At 39.0% G+C, this 22,940-nt stretch overlaps 1 protein-coding gene across 1 annotated transcript in view; it reads right to left on the bottom strand.

Annotated features, from left to right (window-relative positions):
• AGAP1 (ArfGAP with GTPase domain, ankyrin repeat and PH domain 1) overlaps positions 1–22,940 on the bottom strand; it is a 383,533-nt gene that overhangs the window by 96,469 nt on the left and 264,124 nt on the right. The window contains 4 exon segments of the mRNA XM_042467277.1: positions 19,318–19,353; positions 19,356–19,400; positions 19,403–19,476; positions 21,767–21,773. Coding sequence (XP_042323211.1) covers positions 19,318–19,353; positions 19,356–19,400; positions 19,403–19,476; positions 21,767–21,773 — 162 coding nt within the window.

Raw genomic sequence — 22,940 nt, 5'->3', positions numbered from 1 at the left:
GCACAAGTATGAACAAGCCCCTTTTAAACTGGTTTCCAAACCAGTTTATAACATAGTGTGATTGGAGCCTTAGAGTGCATACTTAGAGTAATTTAACAAAACAGAAATATTGCAGCAAGATGTTTCTGCTTCTATCTTCTTCAATGTTCTGAATAAAAAGAAACTGTATCTCAGATGGTGGTATAGAATACAGAGGATGGAGAATTCTGAAGCGGTCATCTTCTGGGCTGAACCAAGAAGTAGAAGGGTGTAAATTCTCTTCTCCTTATATTCAAAGGTCGGATCATGTATTTGTATTTATATGAAAGCATTGGCTCTTGTTCCAATACTACCAAAGGCAACTGAGATAGAAAGATGTTGATTTGCTCAAGGCTAACCAATGAGTCTGAAGCTGAGGTGGTCTATTAGAGGAAAATTCAGTCTTTCATTCTACTTAAGTACTTTGGTAATGAAGCTATTAAGAACAGATTCTTTCATGCAATGAGGAGATAGTTGAACTCATAATCAGAAACCAAAAAATATAAAAATACAAAAGAAACAGAAGAGAAGAAAGAACAGGTCAGCTCACAAATAGAATGAAACAGACAATACTTTCATTCACCATTGCAAGTGAATTCAGCTTTCACAACATGGGTTTTCACCTTCTCTCTCCCATTCTCCTGTGCTTTAGACTGCAAGCTTGAGTGCAGGGACTACCCAAGTACAGTACTGATTTTTGCAAGCTGCTGTGGTGGTGTGAGATGTAAATTATTTAAATGAATGATATCTTCATGTTTGTTAGATATAGGCTAGAATTAATACAAGAAGACTAAAAAATAAGCATTGCTAGCAAAATGTCAATTGTCCTTCACAACTGTCCATTGACAAGTTACAGGTACAGTGGATCCTTGGTATCTACTGGGGTTTGGTTCCAGGATTCCCCATGGGGGAATCAGTAGATGTTCAAATCCCATTAAATAGAATGGATAGTAAAATGATTTCTCCTACAAAATATTGCAAAATCATTGTTTGCTTTTTGGAATTGATATATTTTTAAAAATGTCTTCAAGTTGTAGATACTTGAATCTGTGGATAAAAGGTCTGTGGATCTGGAGGAATGATTTTACTGAAAAAAACATGGCTAGGGCACAAAACAATTGTCCTGATTTCCGGCATGGCGTATTCAAATAATTCAGGTTCTTAGAAATCGGTTGTCAGGTTAGAACAACTTTATGTTAGTTAACCATAATGGTTGTACAATCAGTATGTAGCTCCAGCCTAGTAACATGAATAATGACACCTGTCAGAACTATTTGACTGGCTAGCTTAGTACACTGTATAAGTAGAACCCAATGGTTTTTTTTGAGCACAGTGCTTCCATCACAATTACTTAGGGTGGTCTTACTTTGATATCTTATCCCTGGGATTTTTTCACTTTGAAATCTAACAATAATAATTTAATATTTCAAAGATGTAGCTTTACAATTTCTTTGGTAGCTTTTTACTATTTCCTTGGGGACGTTTTGCAGACAGGTAATTATTCTATTGCCAAGATGTTAACAGAACACTCCTAAAATGAGATGTCCCAGTAATCCATTCTCACATAATCTCCAATTTTACTGCTGTATAACAGATAAATTAATAAATCTGCTCCAATTTACAATGCTATGCTGCCCAAACATTTACCAAACTACTAATAATGGTGCTAAAAATGCTGGATTATCAGACAAAGAGAAGGGATACAATGAAGAAGTGTGACCTATATTAATTCTTTTCTCAATTTACAAAAAAAATCAAGAAAAAAGATTATCCTTCACAATTAGTATAGCTACTACTCTAAAAGATACCCGCTTCTACAGGTTTTAGGCTAAAAGCAGTAAAGTTAAAAGGAAAATTAGTTGCTTACATTAGATTTTGTTGAAATTAAAAGACCCTAATGTATTAAACACAAAGTAACTGGCATAACAGAAAACCTATGCCCTTGGATTTCTTTTCTTTTCTTAAACATTAAACAAGCACTAAATAATTGACTAGCAAGTTTAGCAGCACTTCATCTTATATTAAAATCACTCTTTATAACTGAAACTAGTGTCAAACCATCTCCTTGCTACCAAAAGGTGTGAGTTGTTAACTACTAAATGACTAAATGACAATGGCTGTTACTAATCGCTTATTGAATAATGAAACTGACACAACTGATAAAAGGTTTCAGTCCTGGGGAAAAATGATTTATAGTATTTCACTCTACTGGCACTGTTATTTGTATGACGAATGATTAGACAGACACCAGTTAATCTCCCTGCTCTTCCAACTCAGATGTGGCAGCTTCTGCCAGAGCATCCAAATAATCAAGAACAGCTAACAATACAGCTATGATGTTGTGAGGGTTGAATACTGGTATTTTATCAAGGCTGATCCCTAGATCAATTCACACAATGGATTTTCTGATGGAGGGAGGGAGAATGTGCAAAGATATAGGAGGAATATCATAAAAAACTATATGTTGCAGGCTGCTGCATGTTAGCTAAGGCCATGCTCCTTGTAGCACAGAAATGAAATCATCAATACTACCAGAGCATTAATGATTTTAGAAGGTTCAGTATAGTTTATAGATTTTCTTGATGGCAAAATCAGAACTGCAGCATCATACTGACCTGTCAAGGTTATTTGTTATGTTGTAGTGCAATATTACATTTGCTGCCTGCATGCTACAAAACCCATTTTCCATCAGAAAGAGGGAAGTATGCAGCTTCTTTTGAAATACTGTGAAAATCAAAAGAACAAATGAATGGCATGTCATATTTATATTTACAACCAGTAGCATCCACTTGTTGTTTCTATATGCCCTGAGCATGTTGAAGACAGCCATTCACAAGGGAAAAAACCCACCCAAACTCTAAGGGCACTTGAATTTTTCTTAGATTAATTTGACTGAAGATTCAAAAAATATCTTTCCTCCATGGCAATGAAAACCTTTTAGGTTTCTGAAAAACTTGTCTGTATTTGAAAGCAACAGAAAAAGCTTTAACTTAAACAGAGTGGCCTACGATCAGTGTGAGACATTTTACTATCTGACAGGAAACACAACATGTTTCTTCCTATCCATGTTGAATCTTACTTCAACAGAGGTGGCAGGACAGCAACCTCCACAGTGCACCTGAATACAGCAGGATGGCTTAGTGGGCACAGTCAGATTGTGCAACATGTGCAGCTCTGCAGTCCAACAGAGCTGGAGGGCTCATGTAGAATGACAGCAAGGGCTTGTCATGGCTCTCCTCCCAGCATTGGTTGCTGGAGACAGACATGGCCCTGGCATGGCTACCCTTAACCTATAAGTAGTATTTTCTTGATTAACCTGCATACTGTGAAATAATGGAGGGCTACTAACTGCTGCCTACCATTCAGATAACCAGTTTTCATCTCCTGAACATACAGTACTATGTTGTGCTAGGCAAGTTCCTATAATTGGCTCTAACTTCCTTGTTCTGAACCCAGTACAAAAGATGACCAGAAACCAGAATAAACCCTTAACCTGGACTGAACCTATCTGTGCCCCATTTGGTTGAAAAAATAACTGGTACTCTAGGATGACTTCTTTCAAGTGTCATCTCTCTGCTGAAAGAAAATGGCAGAGTCTGTGCTTTCAGGAGGTGGATGTTCTCCAGATAGACATCAATCTGTGCCCCTATTGGTGGTTCTCCAGCCGCCTGCAGATTTGGAGGCATAAATGGATCAGATTGTGCATAGTGCTTTGAGTATACTTCCCTGGCCATTTCATCTAGTATTTCATCAGTCAATCCACCCAGAACTCATCCATCAGAGCAGAGTCTAAATCCTGAGCTGCTAGTGTAAGTGGAAACAGATTCTTCTCTTTGCCAGATGCACTCTATGCAGAAATTAGTGCCTTCAGAGTTTTTGAGCATCCCCACCAGTGGCTGTATTTGATCAAGAAACACTTGGGAATCAGCTAAAGGTGGTGGCCCATTTACCAGCAAGACCCATGACCAGGCTGATCAGGAATCCCAACTTAACTTTATAATCAGGAAGGTTTTCTAGGTGTAGTTGCAAACAGTTCCCCCGAGAGCCAGGTAGTGGGGAATTTTTCTTGGGAACCTGTGAAGACAGGAGCTGGCAAGCTTGTTTGGTGCCAGCCAATCACTGTGAAGAAATGAGACTTATTTCTGTCGGAGGACAGATAAGGAGATGATGGTATAGAGACAGGGAAAAGAACGCAGAGAGACAGGGAACGGATGGTAATAGAGACAGGACAGTTAGCCAGAGGAAAGAACTCACAATGGTTTGGGGAGCCGTGAATGATTGAGTAGTTTAGGGTTTAATGTGATATTGAAGTTCTTGTCAGCACAGGCAAAAAACCCCATGCTCACCCTAACACTGGTGATGTCTGTTTCTACAATGCACAGCGACTTCCAGTAAAATACAATGGAATTCTCTGGTTAATGCAACTCTGCCTTAGAGTTAGCAGTTGCGTGAAGCCCTGGTGTTAGCACAGGGTTTTGTGGCATGCAAACAGCTGGATTATGGGCCCAATTTGGGCCGGCCAGCCAGCTCTTTCAGCAGAGAGGTGATATGCCAGGTGCCATGCCATCCCGCTTGCCTGTCTCCAGAGCCACCGCTGCCATGTCCCTTACCTGTAGGAACTCCATGGACAGGCCTCCCAGCACACCACCACTTCTCCAGTGAATGGGCTCGCCTATGGGATCAATGAGGAGATAGGACAGAGGGATACCCCGTCACATTTTGAGGGTGCCTGACTTTCTGCCTTATTAAATCTTATCATCTATAGCATAGGGTTGTGGCTACTTTTAACCCATTCTGGTATAGGTACCTAGTTATTGCTCCAAAATTCCACTCTTCCACTCTCTGATGCTCCTAGAATGACTTTTAAAAATAGCAAAAAGCTTGAGAAAACCTATTTCCGCTTTGCTGTTTTTCTTCTTCTTCTGGATTTGGGCTGCCTGGATAGTGCCATACTGTCAATAACCAAATTCTCTTTAGTTTTTACCTCTTTGATTTTTATGTTACATAGAATACACTACATTTGTCATAGGATAATCATATCCTAACATTATTACTTATTTTCAGCTTGCGTAACACCAGAAATATTTTTCCAGTAAAAGCTAATAATTAACAATGGCCATCATAGTTAATATTTTTGCTCTGATAGGATATATAAATTAGTACCTAGTTTAATTTTTGAAGGTTGTATAGATGACCCCGTTTACAGACTCACTTAAAGAAAACTGCATTTAAAGACCATCACAATTTTTAAAGGGAATTGTGCTGATAAATGAAAGGGAAATGTTTACACTACAGATATTATTTCATTTATTGTGACTGATCATTCATCTATGCTAGAGAGAAAGCAGAATCAGGAGAATTTGGGAACATAATGAGCAGAGGACAGAGCACAGCTCAGAGCTTGCAAACAATTTTATTCATGAATGAAAATGCAGACCAGATTTCCCTTGTCAATAATTTTGTACTGTCTGTTCTGCATCTTTTCAATGATGTTCCTTAAAATTATTTAGATATGTTATGGATCTTTCCTGGTCAATGATAGCTATGATCCTTGTTTCTTCAAGCCCTATTTTAGTCAAAATTCATTTTTTATTTGCAGCTTGAGTTTGATTTATTTTTTTTATTTTGTCCCTTTTATATTTTGGAAACTGTTCTGTTTGCAGAGTTAAACTTCTGTTATATCTCATCTTTTACTGGATCATTATGTGCACAAATTAAAATAATTTGATACCACCCCACATCAGAAACTTGAACATTGAGAATATGTCATCATTCTGAAATATCAGTGGAGTAATTAGAAACATCAGTCAAGAAATGGTGTTTTTACACAGAACTGTCATAGTCTTGAACATAAACAGCTTTTGCAACTTCAGGTACTTGGAAGAATCATTAGCTCTACTAGAGTAATTCAATTTTCATTTTTATTTACTAAATTTACATCCTGCTTTTCTTCCAAGGAGTTTTCTCTCTCCATTTTATCTTCACAAAAATTCAATGGGACAGGGGAAGCTGAGAGTATATGACTAGCCTAGGATCACCCAGTGAATAGAATAGTTGAAAAAGGCTAGGTCATGCTAGAGTAGGTTGATAAGGTCTTCCAGTATAAACTCATGAATTAATTTCGTGAGTGGCATCCAGACTTGTATTCAATGGACTTCCTTTTGCTACAGAGAAGAAGGGATAAGCAACATCTCTGCTTCCCTATGAAGCTTGCTAGACAATACTACAGAGAGCTGATTCAAATAGCTACAGGATGCTTTGGAAAAGCAATTCAGGAGACTGCAGAAGAAAGGATAAAAAACTGAAATTGAGGTTCCTGTCTCTTCCTTTTGTTGGGGGTTTCCTTCCCCGACAGGAAAAAGCATTTTGTCCATGGAGAGACACATTTGTATCTAACATGATTGTGTGTGTGTGTGTGTGTGTGTGTACACACTTGGAGGACTAGAAAGATAATCTTCTAGAGACTTCACCCACTCTGTCCTCTGTGAGGCACCTTCAATTTGTAGTTGATGTATAGTGTTAAAGTTCAGAGATAAGCATGGATCCTTATGTAGCCAGCCAGCCAGCCAGCCAACCAGGACTGAGGAAACAGAAACAGGAGTAAGGAAAGTTGTAAGATGTATTCAATTTTTTTTAAAAAAACTTCCTTAAGGAATACTCCAAAATGGGATTAATAAATAATAATTAATTTGTTTTATTTATATACCGCTATTCCAAAGATCATAGTGGTGAACAGCAAGTAAGCTAATTAGCAAGTAAGCTAATTTGCCCCCAACAGTCTGGGTACTCATTTTAGCGACCTCGGAAGGATGCAAGCCTGAAGACTAAAGATGCCCAGTTGCCATAGAATGTTGATAGGTAGGGAAGCCTTGATTATGGGGGAAGGTATGGCTGATGGCCTAGAACACTGAACAACAACACCAAACTGCAACATTTTCCCTATTTACAAAAACATTTAAACTATTTTAATATTTTGTATGCTCATATAGCTTCAGAACATTATTTGTTGTGTGCCTTTGAGCTGTTTCCAGGTTTTCTTGGCAAGATTTGTTCAGAGATTTGCCTTTGCCTTCCTCTGAGGCTGAAAGAGTCTGACTTATCTAAGGTCATGCAGTAGGTTTCCATGGCAGAATGGGGATTTGAACCCTATTCTCCAGTCCTTGCCCAACACTCAAATCACTACACCATACAGTATAGCTGTTAATAAATGAAAGTCAAAGCAGGACCACTTGAAGTCCCACATTTGCACTTTTGAAGTTAATTTGATTTCTGATTGATGTAAGATGGAGCGGGCAATTTGTAATCTCCTAGATGCTGAAGTGTTATGATGCATATCAGTCCTAGCTACCACAGTCAATGGTGAAGTATAGCTGCAGTCTGAAGGGGCACACTGTGTGTCTTTATTGATGGAGAGAGAAACTTTTCTTTCATATGTTTCCAATGTTAATAGTGCTTCCTACAATATGTGTTTTTAAATGTATGTTATATCCAACTTTTCCCATCACCATTATGCCACAAATGACTAAGCATTCAACCATTTCCCAATAGGATGTCTTTTGCTACAAATCCAATCAATAAAACGAACCAGACTAAATGTGACAAACTGGGCAGCAGATATAGTTGAGGGTGACACTGGTGGAGAAGCTCTCAGAGACAATGGCAGTGGCACCATAGACAATGCTTGTTAGTACTGCACAGATGGAGGCACTGATATATCATTTTTGAACGTCTTTTACCACAAAAACCATATAAGACAATTAAAAAAACCGAAACAAGAGATAGTGCCAGAAAATGAAATTCCCAGGTCTGATGGCACTCTACAAGCTACTGGGGTACAGCAGAGGACCACTATAAGTGCTGAGGCTAATAATGCAACTGGACTCAAACCAAAAGGACGTTCAGCTGTTCATGTGCTCAGAGATGAATGGAAAGTCTGAAGCTGCACAACACATATCATAGGAACATGGAATGTGAGAAGCACAAATCAGGTGAACCACATAAAACAAGAACTGTAAAGTATAAACCTTGCAATACTTGGGGTGAGTGACCCAAAGGGGATATTTAGAGTCAAATAATTATACAGTGTTTTACTCAGGAAATAGTCTAAGAATAAATGGGGTGGTATTAATTGAAAGACTGAAACTCTGTGCACACTTGGTTCCAAAAGAAAAACATGAGTCAAAACATGATGCTTGCGTAAAATACAGGCACTCCTCCATCCTATGCAGGTAGGAAAATCCAAAGCTGCACAAGACATATTATAGGGACATGGAATGTGAGAAGCATGAATCAAGGGAAGCTAGACACTGTAAAATAAAGAAAAGAATTTGAATGTGTAAACATTGCATGTTAACACTCCCATAGCTGCAAGTGTATTAGACCTAGCAAAGAGCTTACATTTAAGATTAGAAAACAGATTTTTTTTTGTTTCCATTTGTTAATTTCACTGAGTAGCTATTTACTAAGGAGTTCTCTTGTTCAACCTGTCAGTAACTAAGAGACTAAGCAATATTTTCATTCTTAGGGCTACACAGTATCTCTCCATAGAAAAATAGTTTTCTGGAAAAAGCAAATGAGAGTGAATATGTAAAAAATTCTGTAATACAGAATACTGGGGGAACAAGTGGTGTATTGCTCTGCTGGTTTGTCTTGAAGATCATGGGATTGCATCAAATGAGGTGCTGGTGGGGAGTCTTGCAGCCCTCCAGATATTGTTGGATCACAAATCCCAGTATTCTTCACAATTCAGGGGAGGGGGGCACCAGTGTTGCTGTGGAAAGAAGTGTGGACAAAAGTCCAAATACATCTGGAAGGACAAGTGATTCCCACTCCAGATTTAAGAAGAGAACCATACAACCATGACATATGTTTGGCTCAACTGCTGTTTCCAGAGAGCCTTCAAAAATTAGCCCCACCTTGTTTTCCTTCAGTCTTGGAAGTTACTACAGCACAAGTGACCAGGGCAACTTCTTTGCTCTCCCAGAAGGGTTACAGTGACTATTGGACTTTTTTGTTCTAAATTCACAACTGATGCTATTTTCTATGTATATAGGATAAGCGGTAGATGTACATCTCAAGTAACATACCTTCCTGGAAAGTATATTTAATTCTTCAGCCTCACCTAGTATCCCTAACATCACAACCTTAATTTTTGTCTATATTCAGTTGTAGTTTACCCATCTATCATCCTAAGTCACTGGTTCAAAATACCTGATACTACACTCTGATCACATGTAAATTGAAAAACAGAACTGACTATCATAATTACCAATGAAATCACATTCTCACAGCAGATATACTACTACCTGTTATTAAATGTAGGCACAACATACACATACACACACTAATTAAAATGGGAAACTTAAGTAGAACCATGGATCACTCCTATGATAGTCAGTTGCCCCACACATCTTATACTGCTATGTATTGCTGTATCCTGCCCAGATTCCTTGTGATTGGGCAGGCTATAAATTATTATTATTATTATTATTATTATTATTATTATTATTGATACTGGATGGATAAAAGTACAGATTCCCTCTGAGAATCATTTCTTTTAAATTTTACTTGTTGGGCTTTTATTACTCCACTACTAAATTATTTTAGAAAGACAAAACCTGGGTTCTTAATGAGGCATCTGCCGTGATTAATAGATTGTGGCCAGTACCAAGGACAGAGCGTTTATATGAACAAAATTCCACAATGCGAATATTGGACCAATTCTAAAGTAACAATTTCCAATCCTATTATTATAGGATTAGGAAATTAAAGGGCCACCACAGGAGATACAAGCAAATCCTTTAGTACCTTGAAACTTGTAATGGGCTACTTTGTTAAACCTAAAACTGATACCCTAATGTTCTAATGCTGCATGTTTGGCAGCAACCGAAAAGAAATATCTTAAATATTATTAAACATTACACTATTAAATATAAATTAGGTAGAAACAAGGGAAGGCTAAAAAAATTGACTAGGAGTTCAGATACGCTAAATGGCTAATATGTCCATTTTTCACCTGAAGCCCTCTCCAATGCAGTTTTGCTATTAAGCAAAACCTAAAGAAAGGTAATCAATTCCAACTAAAAAGCACTTATCCTGGAATGACTATGCGTAAGGCACTTCAAATCGTTGGCTGGCTGCCAAAACCCAGACAACCGCTATCAATGTTTCTGACTATCACAAGAGCACAAGGGGCCATGCATAATTGACTAGAAGATGGGCTAAAACTGTGCCCAATCAGTATGTGATCAAAAACGCGTGGAATATTCAGCGCCACTTGATTACATGGAGGCACGTCCTTTCACTCTCCTCATGAAATCTCTTCAAGGTCCAGAGTACTGTAATAAGATCATTACTGTCAAGCGGTACGAATCACAGGCAATGAGTCTTGGGATAGGAAGTCATACTTCACAAGCTTCTCTGGTTCCTTTTTTTTTAAACTACATATTGAGGCAGCAAGGCGACGAGGTGACAGATAATGATCACATCACTGTGTGGCAACTATAAAGGCACGTTTAAGAAAAAACAGAAATCAGCTTAAATCAGCTTAAGAGAAACTCCATTTCATTTGCTTTCTTTCTTAAAAATTAAACAGAATTAAACTGCACTCACTATTTTTTATCAATTGAGTCTTTGCCATTAAATTAATCATCTGATAAGTCTTGCTATAATATGAAAACCTATTACCTCATGGGCAAAAGGCCAATTTTCTACTTTCAAAACAACAACTTTGGGAAGGGACAGGGAATTAGGAAACTGAATGGTTGTTGAAGTTTTTTTTTCTTATTTTATTTCTTTCATATGCAAGCTGGTATTTAGCACGTTTCTTATAAGTGAGCCAAGTGATGTTGTTGTGACATCCTAATTACACAAATTCACATTTATAGTGATTGTAACATTTCAATGACTGGAAGCGCCTCCCTATCCCACCTTTGAAGCCATGCAGCTCCCCACAACAGAGGAATTTCTGATGTGCTAGAGAGTGCAGTGAGTGAAACTTCCAGCTCTCTCACACCAGTGGGGCAGGATGCAACAGGAGGCTGACATAACTCCACAGGGGTCCCTGCTGTTCCCTCTTGGCACCTTATGCTACCAAGAAAGAACTGGACAGGTCATCACACACCGGCCTGATCGCCAGTGCTTTCAAAATTCCTTGGCATGGAGTGTGGGCTGCCTGGCTTCAAAAGCAATTCATTTTTTAGGGGAGGGGGGGAAGGTTTCTCCTAACACAAGATCTTGGCCATAACTAGAGTCTAAGAATACAGTGATATTGTAGAAGACTAAATTATTAAGAATACAAAATAAACAATAATACACTTTTAAAGGAGGGCCTAAATACCCTAAAGGAACCAGATGCCGTCTGATCTTGGAAGCTAAGCAGGGTCAGCTCTGGTACTTGGATGGGAGAACATCAATGAAAACCTTCTGCTGTGGGCTATATTTCAGAGGAAGGAACTGGCAAAACTATCTCTGAGTATTCCTTACCTAAGAAAACTCTATGAAATTGACAGGTAACTTGAGGGCATGTGCATGCACACAGAGTTTTTAAAAATTATACTACGGCCCCATACATTCAGGCCAAAATAAAGCTGCTTCGGGTGACTTTGGAAGTATGCTGTTTAAATGATGCATGTGTCCTAAGAGTCCAGAAGCCACACCAAAGCCATGCTCCAGTCCTTAGGACTCTTAGGATGCAAGCATCATTTAAACAGCATACCTCCAAAGTGACCCAAAGCAGCTTTATTTTGGCCTGTCTGTACGGGCCCTATGACCCGTACAGCACATCAGAAAAGCCTGAGGTGTTCATTTTTAATCATTTTTATCATGTTTTTTTTTCATTTCCCCTCCAACATCTTCCCTCAGTAAAGTATCTAGTGTTTCAGGCAGAAGCAGAAAGTATACATGAAAAATCTTTCTGCTTTGCTATATGCTTTGTAATTAAGGCAAGGCATATTGGTGTTACTTTCCAGGTACTCAACAATAAAGGTGCTGTACCTACATGAAATTTATAAAATCCAATGTTTGTACTGCTTGAATAGAAAATATTTGATTAAGTAAGTTACCAGCTAATCATATAAGTTACCAGATTAAGTAAGTTACCAGATAATAAATAGATGCAGCACATGCAATAACACAATAGTAACAGGAGAACTATATAAAACATATGGCTCAGAGTTTGCTACCTGTGTCAGAATGTATGACTCCAGCGCAAGGTTTTTTGTAAGTAAATGTCTTAACTTTCCCTTTGCAAGCAAAACTTTAGAAAGATGTGGGAGAAGAATCTATGAGATTTTGAACGAACTCCATCTAATACTGCCTCTACAAATTAAAGCTCAAATACACCTAAAAAGGCAATGAAATGAATACAAAGGAAGTCTGTGCACAGTAGGAAGCAGCAGCTCTGACACTGCAGAAGTGGGAGGGAGGAATTCAGCATGCCTCTAACATCAGGAACAACCTAGCACTGATACCACTTCTGGCACCTGAGGCCATCAGACTGAGGAGTTCTGTAGATCTACCAGTTCTACTAATGTACAACTGACCTTAACACTATAATGTTGTATGGGCAGCTTGCATTCAGACTATTACTGAGATAAAACCACTATAAGATTTGCACAACGCCAGTTATTACAAAGTGGCTGTGACTGTGATTAGTACTATACCTACCTGGCATTTCCACACAAAGTAACTCATGTACTAATACTCAAACCACTTATTTAGAGCCATTCTCTGGCAGCAACTAATGAGAATTCAAAGGAGGTGTGTGAGTGGTGGGTAGGAAGCTTGATAGCTCTCTTGGCCTTGTGCTGGTGCAAACAAAACCACTGCATTTACAAAGCATCTGCACCCAATAACTCACACCACAACCAGGAACCCTTAGCAATATCCTTCACTGACACTTTGGAACAACTTAAAGGGAATCATCACTCAAGTGTTTGCAAATGTTATGTTTTCTTACTGTACTACAAAACTGCCAAAACACCTAATACTAATATAATACTAACACTTCAATACACTTATTGATTTTCAACAGACACAAAGAACTTAGTTTTTTACAGCCTTCTGCTTTAAGATTTCCACTTATGCAAGTGTGTGCAGTATAAATCACTTCATCACAGTGCTTGTCCTTCCAAGAATCAGTTTTTCTGTTGGCTACCATGACACTCTTCCTTCCAACTGGGAAGGCGTAACTTGCAGCCTCTCCTGACCCTGAAGTTAACAAGAACTGAAAGAGCAGAAGAAAGCTTTCAACTTATTTAGTCTGCAATGAAGTGGGTTAAAACAATAGATGAGTATCTCCTCCCTTGTCTTCGACTCCTCAGTATCAACATAACGGCCTTTCAACAGCCATCCTTTTATGTCAGATAGGCTGCGACAACTGACACTGAGGGTTTCCCAACCAGTGACCTTTGTGCCTTGCTTAAAAGTGAATCTCTGGGAATTCAGTTTAGATTTTTATTAATTTCTGCCCTCCTGCTTTTGAAATCATAGTCCAGCTCTGTATGTCACCTCTAAAACAGTGGACAAAGTAGCTGATCTTCAGTGGAACTGCAGCTTAAATGGGGGTGGGGGGGCAGAGTACACACTGAATAGGTGGCAGCCTTCAGAGAGGTGAATCATACTTTTTTCTTCCTTAGTATGGGCACTAAATCAGTCTGGCCCAAAACATTCTGTTACTGGACGCAAAGGACAAGGTCATCCCCTCCCTTCCATTTTATATAGAGAAGCTGTCTGAATTAGCAGCTGAATCTTATTTTAAAGTGGGCTATGGCACAGCATCCTGCATTATACTTGAAAGTAGCAGGCTAGGTCTCGGGGGAAATTGTGGCATACACAACTCTATCTTCCAATACCTTACTCCTACGTCTCACTTCTAGCATCTGCTGTCCGAGGCAGCCACCTCACTCAGCCTAACAGTAGGGCTATCCCTGGCACTAATAGACCACAGCTTCAGCTATATAACTGACCATGGTTTTGTTGAGAAAATATTGGGGTGGTTAAGCAAAAGGTTTGTGACCTCTTCAAATCTAGTTATGGTTTAGTATAATATGTTTCAACAGCCCACCTGTTCTAACCAATTAAACAAGCAGACACACAATAAAATGTATCAAGAGGAAATGCTGGTACACTGGGTTTTTATAGTCAGGAAGAGATATGAAAATGCCAGGAAAAACAAAGCAAAATAAAAGCTAATTCTGAAAATCTATACTTTGAACATGTTCTTGCAAAGCACTGCCATTTTAATCCTTCAGCACATTAGTTTTTTTAAAAGGTAACATAACATATATTTTAATATAAGAAATCACTACCAGCTTTCTATAAAAAGGCTGCGAACTCTACATTATGGAACTATGGAATGACTTGCCGGAAGTGATCCGTCACATTCCCACTCTGACAGCTTTTAAGAAAGCACTCAAGACGAATCTCTTCTGGCAGGCCTTTCCAACTTAGTTACCATCCCCAGATATAGAGATATTTGCCCCCTCATCTGTCTGCTCTTCCCCGCCTATCCTTCTGCCTATTTTTTGTTTAATGTTTTTAATGCTTTTAATGTTTTAATACTATTACTGTTTAATTCTGTTATAGTACTGGGAATGGAGGGGGGGGGGTAGGTCTAGGGTTTGATTTTTTAACTTTATTGTAACTTGATGTATTGTATTGTTGTAACCTGCCTGGATTCTTCGTGATTGGGCGGGCTAGAAATAAATTATTATTATTATTATTATTATTATTATTATTATTATTATTACATTGGCATTCCCCTTGTCTTAAAGCACACGCATGTGCTTCTCTATTGCTCCACCACTGTCCTACCAGTAATCCCTGCCAGCGGCACCTATTTGGTGTGTGGAAGGACCCTGAAAACTCTTGTTTGAGTGAAGGACAAAATGCAGCCTTGGGAACCTCATAGTCTGTTTTCTATGTCTACATGAGATGCTTATATCATGTTTTAGCTCTGAAGCTCACATCTATGTTATTGTATGGATAAACAATCAATTTAACACAAAGATTACTTACAGTTCTAACTACCCTGTTTCATCAAATTACAACTTCCTTCTCTCAAACTGTTCAGGTGATGATTGTATCAACCTACCGTGACATGTTGAGTACTCATGCCAGCTCATCATGCATGTAACTATCCCATCTCAGAAAATTTTCTCTATGCTACAACTTTAAATTACTTAAAAAAAAAAAGATGAACATTATAAAGGAGAAGTGGAGCACAGGTTTCAAGCCAAAGTACCATAAACTACTACAGCAACAAAATAATGCTTTAGGGTATGTTTAACCCAATGTTTTGAAGTCATCCGGATACTTCAGCACCCATTTTTTAAATTTTAATTTAATTTGCCATGTGGAATAAATGTTTTCTTACTACTATTTCCTGGACCTTTAAAAAAAACCCTCTTCATGTAAAATAGTCTTTGAAGAAGTGGGGGAGAAGAAAAGAGAATGTATGAGATCAGGTTATTTGAGGCATGTGAATACTAAGCTGATGGTAGAACATTAACTGACATAAGAAAAGGGTGACTGTCTTATGAAAAATATGTGGAATGCAATCCTGGGCTAGCTGCATGTCCAGAAGAGTTCCCTTATGCATTATACATATGGATTCTCTAACTGATGGATATTTATCTAAGTTACACAATAGGGTCAAAAAGCCACATAAGTGCACATGGGAAAACCCCCTTAGAAAAAACAGGCAGCAGTAAGCGCGGGATCAGGCAATCCTGAACGTTCTTTTATTTCAGTTATACAAAAGTAACCACACACTGCTCAGCATCTAGTGACAGTAACATAAGTACTGAATTTTAGTTGCTTCGTTGTTAGATTGATTAGGAGATACAGAATAAGGCAAGAATTATAAACAAAATGGACATTTTTCTGGGAAGAAAGAAAACTGGGAGTACTGATACAAGGGTGATCTGAAGTGACTAATGTCAGTGTGTTCTTGCCATATGGTTATGTCTATGAGAAAAATGTTAAACAGTTGCTTGCTGCAATGACTGTTTCTAAGTTTGTTCTGTCCTCTCTCTTGCAGACTTCTGAGGAAAAGATCTGGTGTTGTGTCAATGTGCAGCTTTCCGCCGAACTGCAATGGCTTTTGAATTGGCCCTTCAAATCCCAACATCCCAAGAATTCCTTTTCATATGGCAGGTCCCTCATTCTCATCATAAGCATTCAAAGTTATTGTATGAATGGCCATTCTTGAGTCCCCTAAGCATAGGAAATGAAGGCAACCATAATAAACAGCATCTTATCTACTATGTCTGAAACTGCAAGACTTCAAACTGCTGGGAAAAGAAGGATGGGAACTTTTATTGACAGAAATGTAGTACTGCTTCTGTCTTATTAGTATGGCATAATGATTATTTTTTGAAAACATTCTGTCTTTTCACAGTACTGGTGTTGTGTTTGCGTGTGGTTAAGCTTCCATGTTTGAGTAATTGTGCCTATTTACTTCACTTATCTGCTTTTAGCATAGTTAAAATTTTAAGTATACAAACAAAAAAAAACCTGTTGCCTATATTTTGAATGGATAATAATCAAATCACATACATATTGGTAGGTCTCTGGGATGATGATGATGATGATGATTGATTAAACTTATTTATATAGCGCTGTAAATTTACACGCACTGTACATACCTGATCAAGTATTAAGGTGTTTTTTTTTGCAAACCCCCCCCCCAAAAAAATTGCTGTAGCCATTGTTGTTGTTGTGGCTGACTTATGCAGCCTCTAAGCGACTCTATTACAGGGTTTTCTTGACAAGATTGCTCAGAAGCAATTTGCATTGCCCTTCTCTGAGAGGAATGTAGTCACCTTAGGGTTTTCCATGGCTGAGCAAGGAACCAACTCTGGTTCTAGAGTTGTAGTACATGCACAAATCACTACATCACAATGGCTTTCCGATATTTACTCATGATTATTATGTAATTATTATATTGTATATCACAATACAATACATTATATTAGTATATAGGTGAATGTTAAGTGACAAATTGGCTATAGCAACTATGTTAGAATAGGGAAGTTAGTCTTTATTTTTGAAAGAAGAAGGAATAAATACCATTCCCCCACGTTTTGTGTGTTTTTTTTTTGTATTTATTGTTTATGTTGTTTCACTTTATATCATAATATAATGATTTTGGTTTGAGAGGACGTTTAAACATAAACTTGCTAGATGCAACAGCAACAATTCATCTGTCAGACCCTTTAGTGGAGACTACGATTCCATCTGCACGCATAATTCCAGTCTGACACCACTTTCACTGCCATGGCTCAGTGCTATGGGATTCTGGGATTTTAGTTTTGTGAGACATTTGGCCTTCTCTGTCAGAGAGCTCTGGTGCCTCCCCCTGATATTCCCAGAATTTCATAGCCCTGAGTGAAAGTAGTATCAAAACTGGATTATTTCTGCCGTGCAGATGCAGCTGTAGTTTCCAATGATCAAAATGGAACTGTACAATGTTCACTCCTCATGAGTTACCTCACTAGAAGCAAAACTCTGTGTATTAGTAAACTGCACACTCAAGCCAAAACAAAAAGTGCTTAATTTTTGTATATTTCCGTATAAAGATCTGTTCCCATCCACTATTTCAAATTGTTGACTAATTTATAGAATGTCTAGTATATGTGTAAACGAATCAGGGGCATACATCGCGAAACTATATATTTCTTTGGAATAAAACCTGGAGTTTATCGCATCGCGTTCCGAGAACATTTTTGGAACCCGATTGGAACGGAACACTTTCAACTTTACCGCAGTTTTTGTCTCCCATCGGTTCCATCGGGTTCTACATACCCCTCAAAGGGTTCCATATGTTGTTCCTCGGAGGAACGGAAGATAAGAAAGTAATCCAAGCTTGTGGAAACGTTTTTTAAACGGTCCAGAAATGTCAGAGCGTAATGTAATCCGTTCTTACTTCCGTTCCCATGTTCTGCCTTGTTGTGATTGGCTGAAAGGACTTCCCTCCCTGCATTCTGTTTCCCAAGCTCTAGCCTGGCCTGGCTGGGGCTCCTCGACTGCAGAGTCCTCCAAGCCTGGCTGGGACTTGAGAAAGGCTGTCTCCCCAGCTCCAGCCTGGCTCTGGATGGGGCCTCGATTTCGAGTCCTCCAAAGCCTGGCAGGGACTTGAGAGAGGCTGTTCTCCCAGCTCTAGGGGCCTGGCTGGGTCCTCGACTGTAGAGTCCTCCAAGCCTGGCTGGGACTTGAGAAAGGCTGTCTCCCCAGCTCCAGCCTGGCCTTGGATGGGGCTCCTCGATTCAGAGTCCTCCAAAGCCTGGCAGGGACTTGGGAGAGGCTGTCTCCCCAGCTCTAGCCTGGCCTGGACAAGGTTTAAAAATGTAGGACCTTCTTTTAAAATTCCTGGCCAGGGATTTCTTTTAAAGTCTACATTTTAAACATTGTCTTACATTTTCCAGTTTTGAGGTCCCCAGGGATGGCCACCCTATGTTTATGTATTGTATAACATTATATGTGTGTGTGTGTGTGTGTGTGTTGTGTGTGTGTCTAAAGTATACATACAAAATAACAATATACATATTTTAATATGATATTACAAAATATATTTATATATAAATAAAAATACCACAACTATATACATAATATATATCTAATATAATTTTTATATATTTTGTATATATAGATTCGGGACTATATGTGTGTATACATGTGGTGTGTGTGTCTATATGATCTTGATATAAAAAGATTTGTGTGTTTGCACAATATCTCCTTGTAAAAGCCTTTTGTTTTGTATGTGGTACTCATGAACAGAATACACGTGTTACACAATAAGCATGTGCAAATATTGAAACGTTCTCCATACTTATCACGCTTCCTTAAGGACAATGCGGTAAATTGTGTTCCCGTTACGTTCTCGGAACGCTTTACATTTTCGAATGCGATAATATCCATTCCATAACGTTACATCTTGAAACGTTTGGAAAGAATAGAACGTTTCAGGCACGATGCGATAACCTCCATGATACTTAAACATTGATTGCAGATTGCATGATGCTTTCGTTGCATCATAAATCTATCGCGCATTCACTGAAATAGAACTCAAAAGATGAAAGCAATCCACTACATTTAAACGTGTGGTGTGACTCTGAAAAACGGGGAGAAGGTGGAGAAGATTGTTGATTTTGTCCCAGGCCATAAACAGCACACAAACAACAAAACATAGTAAACACTCAATAAAAAAACTGAACTCAATCCACGTAAAAATAACGACGAATAGTCAGGGAATCACACTATTTTTTTTTTATCAAACACAAAAAGAATAAACAATACCTTCTGCAGTGCCTGAGATACCATCAGCCTTAAAATGCTTGTGCTTTTCTTCCTGCGATGTGTTTTTCGGTTTGCATGAGGAGAGGAGGAGGGTCCAACTTTGGACTTGTGGTACCTTGATATATTGGGCTGGAGCACACAGAATCTCCCAAGCAGTATCTGTAAACAGGGGGCAAAACATGGGAAATGTATATTTGCTTTTAAATAACAATCATCAAGCAAGCAGAGCTGTATGACCAATGCATTCAATTAAAAATTGTTCAAATGTATTTAATCTTCCATCCAAAATCTCAATGATTATGTTCAGAAACCTGAAAGTCTCTACTTTGTGTCTCCAGTCCTGATTCAACACACAATTACATCAGTGGGTACTTGGGTCCAAGAGATCTGAAAAACTATATTTTCTCATACCCAGTCTGCCTGGGCCTTGAGTCTTTACAGGAGCTTTCTTGATTTTCATTACACATGGAGGCCGAACTAGGAAAATCCAATCAGCCTATCTGATGGCCTTGGTCAAGAAAATATAGATACTATTCTGTTGATCCTCTTGGATCTACATAGGTTTGCTATAATCTATCATAATACATTATTGGATTGCCTCTATGAGTAGGTAGGAGTAGGCGTCTGGTGATACACTGGCCGTTACAGACAGCCAAAATAAAGCTGCTTCGAGTCACAGTGGAGTATGGGTTTTCAATGATGCATGCATCCTAAGAGTCCAGAGTCGCACCAAAGCCATGCTCAGCCCTAGGACTGGAGCGTGGCTTTGGTGTGGCTTCTTGACTCTAGGACCTGCATGCTCATTGAAACACATATACCTCACTGTGACTCGAAGCACGCTTATTTTGGCTGTCTGTAACAGGCCATGGGTCCCTTTCTTGCTGTGTAGTTGCTGATTAAATAGAGTGGCAGTGGGAATGTTCAGCTGTTATTTTTGCTGTTCAGTGCTACAGGAATATATTTTGTCCCCCATGACATTTAAACTCAACAGTAGCTGTGCTACTGATTGTGACCTGCTTCGACCTCTTCCGATACAAGATAATACTGTACTTTAATATAGGTTTCTATAATTTATTTTTTAACATCTACCAATCAATTCTTCCTTCCTTCCTTATCTCATCGTTCTTCCAAACTGTGACTCAAGGAGGCCACCATTTATGTAAAATGCACAGAGAAAAGCACACACAAATTACCGTATTAAAGCATATTTAATTAGCTATATTATTTAAACAATGTGAATAAACAACACACTAAAATAAATAATATGCATGGGAGATGGCAGTATTCAGTGAACTGAAGGGGTCTCCATGGTATCTTCAACACTTCTCAAAACTGATAACTATTACATGTTATTGCTGTTGTTAGTGCCTTCAGGTTTTTCAAAAGTTATGGTGACTCTAAACAAAACCTACACGTGGTTTTCTGGGCAAGATTGTCCCTGCCTTCCTCTAAGTTGAGAGTATGACTTGTTCAAGGTCACCCATTCAGTTTCCATGCCTGCTGAACAAGGATAAACCCTGGCTTCCACGAGTACTAATCCAACACTAAAACACTCCAGGATTGTCGTGCTGACAGTACGGAAGCTGTTGTGTGGAACCTGGCCTCATTTATTGTCATGTTTATTGTTGTTCACTACATCTCAGCCAGTCATTCACTCAATCTCCATTCATTGACTCCTTCATGGTTGCCTCACTGCCCACTGGCATGAATACCCAAAGAATACAAGGTTGGGACCCTGACAAATTATATCAGAACAGCAGGTACTGCCATTGTTAGAACAGGGGCACTTCATTCAAGAGTGTTTTACACCTTTCTTTCTTCTTTCTTTCTTTCTTATTCTGGCCACTGTCTCCAAGTTGGGGAGGTGTTGAGGAAGGTCAGGTGGTGTAAATAGGAGAAGCTTGCTATGCTTCGAGCTGCTTCAGAGCATCTGGGGTGATTTCCACCAGATTTTTTTAAATAAAAGGGAGGAAAAGCAAGGGCTGCGGGGGGGGGGGGAGGACAAAAACAGGCTGGGCCAATGGTTTGTCCATTTCGTGTTAGACCATACTAACTCCATTCTATTTCATCTGCTTCAGCTTCTTTAAAAAAATAATAGCTAGTCAGGAGGGTGTTTGTGGGGTCAAAACGGAGAAGGGAGGCTATGATGCCAATGACTCCCATCTCATTATAGTCAGCATGCTTTGTAAAGCAATTGACCCAACCTGGATGGAAAACAGATATATGCTCTAGTAGGTACTGTATTACTTTCTGCTGCCTAGATATAGCGGGTACCTATAGAAGTCTGCTGTTGTTGTCTTTTCCATGTTGGTTTGGCTTTTTTTTTTAAATTCTTCTTCTTGTATTTAACATCAGGGTGGCATTTAACACCTTGAAGTTTTGATGCAGAACTAGAGATGGCCCGATTATGGGCAAGAGAACAATGACCCTCACCTCTGCCCTACCTCACCCACGATCTCCAGATGTTTAGACCTCAAGCAGTAAGTGGGAAACAAAAACTGTTGCAACTGGAGTGCTGTGCTTGCTTTCATCCTCCTTTCTTTACCTGTCATTCATCATTTTCTGGCTGAAGGACTACCAAAAAAGTGCAGTAGCTGCACATGTTCAAAATGTCCCCCCCAGCTCAACAGAGAGCAACTGCTACTCAGTTGAAGGCGGTAGATGAACAAGGGAAGACTGTCTCTAAACATAGCAGGAATTTTACCTGCTGTTGCCCAGGTTGATGCTGATGATTTCCCTTTCGACTGGAAGGAAACAAAGGTTTAAGTAGAAACACCTATTGCTCCTAAAAATTTATTCCATGTAGAATGAACCAAAATCAGGACACTATGGCTTCAAAGTAAAACTTTTTGGTGCCAATGGCAACTGGTGCCTCCTATGCCAGTGGGGTGGTGAACTTGCTCTGCAATTTTAAAATGAACTTTAAAGGAACTAGCCAAGGTGCTGAATCGAATTGGCAGGTTGGGGGCTTCCCCTTTGACATTCAGACTATAAACTAAAGCAACCCCACAGACATAAACCACACATGCACTCAACCTGGGGTGAAGCTTAATTTGGATGCCTTGCCTCCCTTTTTTATGCCCTGTGTTGCTGGTGTAGCAGCCAAATGTGAGGAAAAATAAATGTTTTCATATCTTGTTGGGATCAGTCACACTCAAATTCTTTTTTGTAGTCCCTATGTTGGGGGGAAAGGTGGGGCATAAAAATCAAATAAATAAATAAATAAAAACACTATCCCCCCATTTAGGAAAAAAGTTGCTATTAGCTGAAAATGTTTCTCACTCCCACCCTACACACTCCGCTCTATGGGCAGTATGTTATAGTGATTATGTCCAATTTCCCCTAGTGTAATGGATTATTTCTAAAACATATTGTTCTCTGTAGGATACTGCCACATGCACAGGCTGAGCTGAGTGAGCTGAATGGTAGACCGATTTAGTCCTAATTTTCACCCATGAGCAAAATGTGGGTTTTCAAACAGATTGTAGCTGGGAACTTACACCATGAAATGCTCCTCTATAAAACTATTATTTGACACAGAAAAGTGGGAGGTCAAGAAGAAGGCTAGGTTAGGACCTGAGCTCTTTACCTGACACCTGGTTTTCTATGTTGCAGGATTCTTT

The sequence above is a fragment of the Sceloporus undulatus genome, chromosome 1, assembly GCF_019175285.1.
Source record: "Sceloporus undulatus isolate JIND9_A2432 ecotype Alabama chromosome 1, SceUnd_v1.1, whole genome shotgun sequence".
NCBI lineage: Eukaryota > Metazoa > Chordata > Lepidosauria > Squamata > Phrynosomatidae > Sceloporus > Sceloporus undulatus.
Note: the sequence above shows the minus strand (reverse complement) of the source record. Positions and strands in the feature narration are given on the sequence as shown.